Below are 9652 nucleotides of genomic sequence, written 5' to 3'. Positions count from 1 at the left end.
AAGCGTTGGATCGACTGAAGTAAATGGGACGGAGTGGCCTTGCGATAGATAACTGGACTGCTAATCCATAAGTCTTTAGTTCGAATTCCGGGTTCAAGTCAGCTCTGATGGGTACTTAACTCAAGTTAGCGAAAGTAAAGGCGGGGAAGTAGAGTACCTAGGCATATGCAGAGTTTCTTCCAGGTATCGTTTTCGAAGAAAGTCTACCGCCCCCCCCCCCCGAACGAGATAGATTTTATATAGTAAACTTACACTTTTACTAGTGTCCGCCCCCCCCTCGACAAATGTTGACCGCCCCCCACAATTAATATGTAAAACAGTTAAATAAGTCCGTAAAACCAAGTAGCAGTTTATTTTCTTCGACTGAGTAAAATTCAGTAATACAGCTCAGAATAAGCTATTTTTTTACCGATTTGTCGCCCCCCCCCCCCCCCCCAACTTACGGTTGGCGACCAGGGCGGTCGCCCAAACCCCTACCCCTCCTCCTAGCTTCGCCTCTGTAGACACTTAACCGTTAAGATCAAAGTCCAGGTTAAATGACCTTCAAAGCTAAAGCACTGTAAAATAATCTCGAAAACTAAGTATTGTAAGATTAACATTGACCGATATTCATACACTTGAGAATAGATACCAACATGCCAGTCAGCTAATTTGGGTCGAAAATATATCTACCTTCAAAAATTAGCCCGAAGATTTAATAAGTACTACATTTTTTTAGATAAGCTATCTATATCTGGAGTCATAGTTTCTTGCAAAATTGTGTAGAGGGGAGGCTACTCTATTGTTTACGACAAGAAACCATCTGGGTTGTGCGATTCGTTTTTTATATAATTAGTAGATAGGTCTTCCATACATAACAACACGCAATTTGACACATCTCCATTACCGCTATGTGGACATCATTCCATGTCATTATAAAATTATCGACCCCCCTCATCCCATAAACAGCGTCGAAAAGTTCCGCCCACTTCTTCTAGAAAAGAAAATGTTTACGTAAATTAACATTGTGCACCTGATAAGTTTGCTTTTTTTTTTTTAAAATCACATTCTATCAACCCCCCCCCCCCCCCCCACACAAATAGTTATATATCTTTACATAAGTCAGGGGTTGGCAACCTGCGGCTCGCGAGCCGCATGCGGCTCCTTTGATATCAAGATGCGGCTCTCCAGCTCCTTGAACAAATACTAATAATCTTAATAATAAATAAAATATTTGAAATAAAAAAAATGTTAGTGGCTCTTTAAAATCATGGAAATTTTGAAAATTTTAACTTTTGGCTCTTCCGCTTCAAAAGGTTGCCGACCCTGACATAAGTATTACCTACCCTTATAAGCATTGCCATTTGTGGAAGATCGCCTTAAATTAAATAATCAAACATCTGATTTAAAAAAAAAACAAGAGTAAGTTCACGGTGCAAGTCCAGAGGACGGTGAGGGGAGAGTAGGGGTGGGGGTCACAACCAGGGGTAGACAGACCTGCCGATCTACCGGGGAAAAAATCAGGATAGGACCCCGGGAAAATATATTGGTAGCTCCCCCCCTCCCCTCTGGAACGGCAGTGTATTAAAAAAATTAATTGTATTTTACAAATTCACCATTTCTTCACACTAAGGAGCAAAATGCAGGCCTTGATTGTGAGAAAAAAAATGCACGATGAAAAATTTGAATCTGGGGTTGAAGGGGGGAGGGGGGGGGCTTTTAAAATTTCCAGGACCTCTTAGGCATAGTCCACACCTAGTCACAATGTCTACCCCTCCCCCCCCCCCCCCCCCTTCGTTCTCTTTAGATCAACCGCCTGTACTAGTTATAGTATGTGCTCTAGTTTCGCGGAATTGTTTATCAAACATTTAGGTCGCGGCAAAAAAAAAAGGACTATCATAATTAATGACAGGTGGACTAATTCTCGTAAACATTTTTTTTCCCTAAAAAACACAATTAAAATTTCGCGTAAACAGTTTTGTTTTTAAATAGTTTCTAGTTCTACTTTCGGTTTTTTGGTCAAGGCTAATTGTTTTTTTTTTTTTATTGTCAATCATTAAATCCATGGACTTGCAACTTGTTGAATGAACGGCACTTCCAGAGCTTGCCCAGAAATGTTTTAAAATAAAAGTTGTTAATTACTTAATCTACACGTTATTTAAAATTATTTCGTTAGGATTCTAATTATTCAGTTATACATTTTATTGTCCCCTATTAAATTATAGTTCTACCAAGATGAGGGGAACAGGTCGCTACGTCTCTATCTGGATTATCGTCGTAAACACTAGTTGTACAGTACAGTACAGTTAGGTTGGATCAGTTTCCCGAAATAGCTTAGGAGTTAAGTTTTCCTTACTTGTATGAACAAAAACCTTTTTTTTTTTAACTTTCTCGTATATACGAAGTATAGAGAAAGTCTTGTAATCGTGCAAAAATAAAAAATCGAGATTTTTACAAATCTCGACGTTTTACACCTCACTGATACGGAAAAACATAATTTTGCAATCTTGTCCGTATGTCTGTGTGTCTGTGTGTGTGTGTGTGTGTGTCCGTGTGTAAACACGATAACTTGAGTACCGTTACAGCTAGGTTGATGAAATTTCATATATAAGTATTTTATCAAAATCGTAGATCCGTATCAACTTTTAAGCGATTTCCGATAACCGGAAGTGGTACTTTTCCTACTTTGAATTTTTCAAAAGCCTATAACTTGAGTACTATTTCAGATAGTTAAATGAAATGTCACATGTAAGTAAAAGATCTAATTCTCTACCTTCTGTTAAATTTTGAGTAATTTCCGTTGACCGGAAGTAGTAATTTACGCTACTTCCGATTTCTCAAAAAACTAATGTAAAATTTTAAAGTACTAATAATATTGCGCACTATTATGCACTTTTTTCTTATTTATTTGGCGTTCACTTGGTGTGCAATTCTTTTGTCTACGAAATTTTATTCTATTTTTAAAACTTTAAGTATTTAAAATGGATTAAAAATCATGTCTATAGCCCGAGTTCCCATCCCCTGTTGTTTTATATAAGAATATTCGAGAAAGTTTAGGGGAGATCACTCCCGGTTTATTTTTGTAAAGTGATTCCCTAACGTTAGTTAGGTACCCATCAGAGCTGGGAGGATTCAGGGACTTTGTACTGACGAACCCTGACCCTGAACTTGAGACTTTCGGGTTAGCAAGTCTAGCCAACACATTGTTGGTGGAGTGGAGTGTCATATTAATGCAGACATACAGTATTGAAGATAGACATTCAGACAGGCAGGCAAACATAGTCTTTATATCTGTGACTTTTTTCAATACAATTTTTCCTTTGTGACATTTTTCTGTGACTTTTTCCCCAGCAAAAACTAACTTTTTTCTGTTGTTTTTTCCTGTGACCAGCAGACGGACAGACGGACAAACAGGCAAGCAGACGGACAGACGGAAGGGCGGACGAACGTACGGCCAGGCAGGCAGGCATGCAGGCAAGCAGACAGACAGACACGCAAACAAACAGACAGACAGAGCGACATACCTGTTGTAGGCACTGTTCTCCTTCATGTTGACTCCCAGCATGCCACGCACACGGTTGATCTCCTTGGGGTGGAAGTTACGTCCGGCCTGTGGAGGGAGAAACAAACAGGTGTGACGTCCGGTGAACATACTTGTGACGCAGTGGCGTAGCGAGGGGTGGGGGACATATGTCCCCGGGCGCCGACCTTAGGGAGGGGGGGGGGGCGCAAATCGAAAGTTTGAGGGGGGTGCAAATGAAAATTTCGAGGGGGGGGGGTGCAAATCGAAAGTTTGTCCCCGGGCGCCGGGAAGGGTCGCTACGCCTCTGGTGTGGACAAAACGTGTGACGTCGTGTGGACAAACAATGTGATGTCAGGTGGACAGTGTGACGTCATGTGGACAAAATGTGTGACGTCAGGCGGACACATTTGTGACGTCATGTGCTACTTCCACAAAGCACCAAACCGACCACCTCTAATTAACATTGAATCGTTGTCGAACTTCACCCCAAATATATTGCTCTTTAGTCTTATTTTAACCCTAACACAATATCATGACTCTATCTCTGTCCCTTCTTTAACACTAACCAAACCTAAACCAATCGGCTTAGCAGAGCTTTGAATGTCATTTTTTCTTTCATGTTACCGCTGAGGGTTCGACCGTACATTGTGTCTTCTAGTACGATTTACAGCGACTAAAAAATCTGACCACTGCCGTCTATCGTCTGCGACCTTGAACGCCGCCAGACAACACGTGTCACCGTGACACGGACCACATGTTATTTGTCTCGCCGTTTGCGGGCGTCCACTAAAACACCTGCGGCCAGTTTAACGCTGAGGTGTGAAAAGTAATTTTAAAGTTTGGCCGCGAAACCTTTCAGTTGATACAAACTTTAGTATTAAAAAAATGTTTTCGTGGAATTTAAAGATTTTTCAAACCGGCCTACGCTAAAGACTGTCGGGTTTGCGAGCTAGCCTACTTTAAAAAACCCAAAAAAAAAACCGGCAGTAGAAGTCATACAGTTACACAAAGCACGTTAAACTATGTACATCAAGCAATTGATGTCATTATATGTGTGTACATTTTTCTCCTTTTTCCTTGAGAGACGATGGACGCACGCATGAGAGAAGTAAGATGTCATTTTCTTTTTTTTTTCTTGTTTTTTTCTTTTTGATGTTATTTTATGTCAGAAAATAGTCAGCAATAGTGCTTGTAAGTCTACAGTATCGAAATCTACTAGCAGTGTTTCTTCCAGACTTTTTTCTCCGGGGGGGGGGGGGGGGGGGCACTTGAAATTTTTAGGGGGGAGGGGCGGTAGACTTTCTTCGGGGGGGGGGGGGGGGCGGACACTGTTAAAAGTATATATTTCCTATATAAATTATATAAATTTCATTTCGTTCGAGGGGGGGGGGGGGGCGGTAAAATTTTTTCGGGGGGGGGGGGGGGGGGCTTCGCCCTTCCGAAGAGATGCCTGGAAGAAACTCTGTCTACTAGCTGGCAAGTACGAGAACGAGAAGTTGTGACCTACTTAAGAGCCCTATAGCAACCAAGCAAGAGACGTCAAAGAATGGAAGTCAAACAATAAAACACCAACAGAAACTATTTTCTCGCATCTATAAAAACACGTGAAGTCACGTGATAACCGTGCTCACCTTCCAGGTGGTGTTGGCCAGGTTGTTGATGTAGAAGATCTGGACGTCACTCAGGGGCTCCAGGTCAAAGGCAGCCACAGCCGCCACCAGGGCGCAGAGGGCGATGAAAAACTTCATGTCTGGAAGATAACATATAGTATTATAGACTCGGATCAGGTACGTTGTTCTATAATTTATAGCTAAGGCGAGAGGATGAATGTGTATGCAATCATGAGATATTCGAAAACTGACAACTCAGTGGATAGTAATTCCGGCGAATAGTTGTTGGTGAATTGTCAACTTGGCGAATGTTAAAAAAGACGAATGGTGACCTTGGCGAATAGTCAACTTCGCGAATGGTTAACTTGGCGAATGGTCAACCTGGCGATTGGTCGACGCGGCGAAATATCTACTAAATGTTAATCTATTTTGTAATAGGGTTGGTAAGCAGGTCGCCAACCAGTTCTATGGCTCATGCAGGTTTTATTGAGCCATATAAGTGGTTGGTGACCTACTTACCAGCCCTATTGGGAAAGCTAAACGAAGTCAAAACAAAGTTTATGATGCACATATATTTAAAATGCTTATTAAATATTGCTTGTTTAACGTAAAACAGCACACTCCTATTGCAAGGATATGTTCCAAATAACCTTTAGTTGTTCCTTGACTAGTTTTAGTTTTGTAAAAATGATTTGACAAGATTAGTTAAATGTGTTGATGGTAGAATATAGTTGAAAATTAAGTACTAAGAATGGATAAGTTGCATTATCTGATGTTTAATTAATGTAGAAAATTAATCTTCAAAAGCTAATGACTTAATTTATCCTATGTTTAATTAAAGTAGAAAATTAAGCTTTTGTTTTAAGAACTGATTATCTAATTTACGCGAAATTTAATAAAGACAGAAAACTCAACTGTGAGAACTAATTACCCGATGTTTAATTAAAGTAGAAAATATATCTGCAAGAACTAATGACCTAAATCACCCGATGTTCAATTAAGTTACAAAAATCAAGCCTACCTGATGTTAATTATGAGTGAGGTGTGGTTCAAGTGAAGTATCGTCCGCTCTTTTATACTCGGGTTAAAGTTTATAGTAGACGAATCACCTGTTATCTTTCTTTCACTTTATCTCTTTAATTAACTAACACACGCTCAAACTCGCACACATATATACTGTAAGGAGTTTTAAGGAGTGTTGACAAAGATAACAGAATATAATGTAGGTTGTTATTTTTCAGTTCGAAATGAGAAGTTGATTTTAGTACATAAAATAAGTGTAGGTTTTTAAAATACTTACTATTAAATCATGAACACGAAATAAAAGTTTTAATCTTAAAATGACATGTGTATTTTAATTACACATGTTTCCCGTCCCACGTATTTAACTTGCTGTTAGTTAAAAATGATCTTAGATAAAATATCTCTGGAAAAATGAACTCAGGACAATACATCAGGACAAAAGATTCCATGGACAAAATATCTAAATATACCATGGACAAAACATCTAAAGACTAAAGATACCATGGACAAAACATCCCGGACAAATGATCACAGAACAAAAGATATCATGGACAAAATATCTGAGTAAAAATATAATCACCCCCACCAACTTCGACGCCCAGTATTATAGCCCCCCCCCCCCCACCCATATATAAATTATATATTGCATTTTATCGGACGCGACTTATGTAGCTGTTATACAAACGACGAAAACAACAGTCAAATAAGTTTGCTGCATTCTATTGTCTTAACTTCGACAACCATGGAGCTTTTTATTTTATTCAACTAGTGTTTGGCCACTAGAATGGTCGGCCCCCCACCCGACCTCCCCTAGCTACGCCTCTTCCCCCTCCCCACTCGGTGCTATTGCTTGGATTAACACAGTGAGGTGAAAAACTTCAACAGTGTCAATTATATATATATATATATATATATATATATATATATATATATATATTATATATATATATATATATATATATATATATATATTAAACAGAAAAGAGGCGATTCGTAATGAGAAATGGAGGATAATTGGGGAAAGGAGGTAAGATGTGTGGGTTTTTTTTTTTGGGGGGGGGGGGGGGGGGGGGGGGTAAAATACGCACATAAAAAGTAATAAAATCGACGTTACATCTTTAACTACCGTTAAAAAAAAGTTATCATTGGCAGAGTCACGTGCGACCCGTGAAGTCACTTGACTGTAGATAAAAAAAACACATCATGTGCAATTTAAAGTCATCCCATCACCTGACTGTCACATTGTGAAGAGTGATAAAACAAAAGATACCTTCTTGTACCTGCCGGGTAGTGTTGTAACTTGCTGAAGATGCTGAGCTAAGTTATGTCCCTTGTCCCATAACAAATACGCTTGTTACACAATCAAATAACTTTTTTTCTTCTCAAAAAGTTTTTTTTTCTTTTCACTAAATTGATACTTCACACCAGGGGTCTCCAAACTTTTCAGCCCGAGGGCCGCATTAACTATCGAATATCAGTTCGGGGGCCAGAGTTTCTTCCATGCATCTCTTTGGGGTTGCGGAGTCCCCCGCCACCCCCCCCCCCCCCCAACGAAATATAATTTGTATAGAAATATATAGTTTGGAGACCCCTGCTTTACAGTATAAACTGATCCTTTTTCGTAAAGTGATTTTTTTTCTCTCAAAATAATATTTTACCCCCTCATGTGATGTTTTCTTAAAATGTTATTTCCCTTTTTGGGTCCATAGTGTCTGCCATTATGAGACGGTCAACTTAAATAAAAATCTAATGCCGGGTACCCACTAAAACTGCGTTTGTCCCTGACAGTTCTAATAGTACATGTTGATGTCCCGGTATGACTGGTATTTAATATTTGAGGAATACAAAAAAAAAATATGTTGTAATTAATTGTACATATACGTAAATTAGTATAGGGGTTTTCAATTGGGAGGTCGGGGAGGGGGGGGGGGAGTGCCGATTTTTACTTTTTGTGAAGAAATGTGTTGAATGGCAGGGAATAGCGAAAGTGTGACGTTTCTTTTTTTCTTCTTTTTTTAAAAAGTAAAATATGAAAAAAAAAACATGTTAATTTTCGAATTAATTCTTGTTAAAAAGTGTGTGTGTGTGTGGGGGGGGGGGTGGGGTGGGGGGTGGGGGGGTGGGGGGGAGGAGGGGGTGGGGGGGAGGAGGCGGGAGGTATGACGTAGCACAATGGTAGGTTCGTGTAAGGGGTGTCGAATGGGGTTAAGTACCTTTTTAAACCTTACGGTCCTTTGGGCGGGTGAATTCACGTTTCAGTGACATCGGCATATGAAGGGATAGTGTGGTCAGCGCTACGCCCAGCCGCCTTTACTTTCCCTAACAACGGGCGTCAGGTGCCCATCAGAGCAGAGTGGACTCGAGTCCTTGGGGTTAGCAGTCGGACGCAGTGTTTCTTCCAGACTTTTTTCTCCGGGGGGGGGGGGGGGGGCACTTGAAATTTTCGGGGGGGGGGGGGGGTACACTTTCTTCGGGGGGGGGGGGGGGAGGGGGGGGCGGACACTGTTAAAAGTATATATTTTCTATATAAATTTCATTTCGTTCGGGGGGGGGGGATGCCTGGAAGAAACTCTGGTCGGACGCTCTAGCATTCGACCACATCGTCCCATAAGGTTGAGGAGGGGGTGGGGTTAAAATAAGTTTTTAAAAAGTGACGTCATGTATAGCGGGGCAAGCAGATAACGATGCTTTAATTCATAAGTAGGCCTGTAGTACAGCTAGGGTTAAAACTATAGGCAGGCTTAGTAGATAACGGTACTTTAATAGATGTAGGCTAATCTTGGTAGTAAAAACGTAGTTATCGGTATCACTATATCTATCTATCTATCTATAAAATGTATATAGCATATATATGTATACATATATGTATATACATTGCACTTCTTTGTGTATATATATAAAGAATATATATTATATATATATTGTATAGGCCTATATCATATATTATATGTACATATAATATATATATCATATATTATATGTACATATAATATATATATATATCATATATTATATGTACATATAATATATATATATATATATATATATATATATATTATATATATATATATATATATATATATATATATATATATATATACATATATATACATATATATATACATATATATACATACATACGTACAGACATATCTATCTGTATATTTATATGGCTTATGGAGTAGGCTACACATTTTCTTCAGGCACCACTTCACACAGCTTATGTCCTGAGATAAGTTTACAATGTTTAATAAATGCCATGTGAATAAATCAATAACGTTACCAGTTGGGTCCATGCAGAGGGTAATCCGGAATGGTAACTCGATTACCCCTAGTCAAATCAAACTAACCCTTGGTAGTTCATATTACTTGTACGTGTTAAAGGCGTATGTTTTGGTAATTGTTTTGTAGACTTAGGAATCTCCATATTACTTCCTGTTTCTATCGACTATTAATATACACGCTCTTAAGATGTGGTTAGTTATTTGTTTTTTTAAGGAAGGTGGGGTTTTGCTAG

The 9652-nt window shown here is 39.2% G+C and overlaps 1 protein-coding gene across 3 annotated transcripts; it reads right to left on the bottom strand.

Moving 5' to 3' along the window:
- Nucleotides 1-3503: 3503 nt before the first annotated feature.
- On the bottom strand, nt 3504-9561 carry LOC131947890 (cathepsin B; the record flags this gene model as incomplete). Of its 3 annotated transcripts, none has more annotated exon segments than XM_059309276.1 (3): nt 3504-3589; nt 5134-5252; nt 9419-9561. In XM_059309276.1, coding segments are annotated over 3 exon segments (218 nt in total), but the record flags the coding sequence as incomplete, so codon positions are not given.
- Between the last annotated feature and the right edge of the window lie 91 nt (nt 9562-9652).

The sequence above is a fragment of the Physella acuta genome, unplaced genomic scaffold (genome assembly GCF_028476545.2).
Source record: "Physella acuta isolate Inbredline_101_S28 unplaced genomic scaffold, ASM2847654v3 ptg000611l, whole genome shotgun sequence".
In the NCBI taxonomy this organism is placed as follows: Eukaryota; Metazoa; Mollusca; class Gastropoda; family Physidae; genus Physella; species Physella acuta.
Note: the sequence above shows the minus strand (reverse complement) of the source record. Positions and strands in the feature narration are given on the sequence as shown.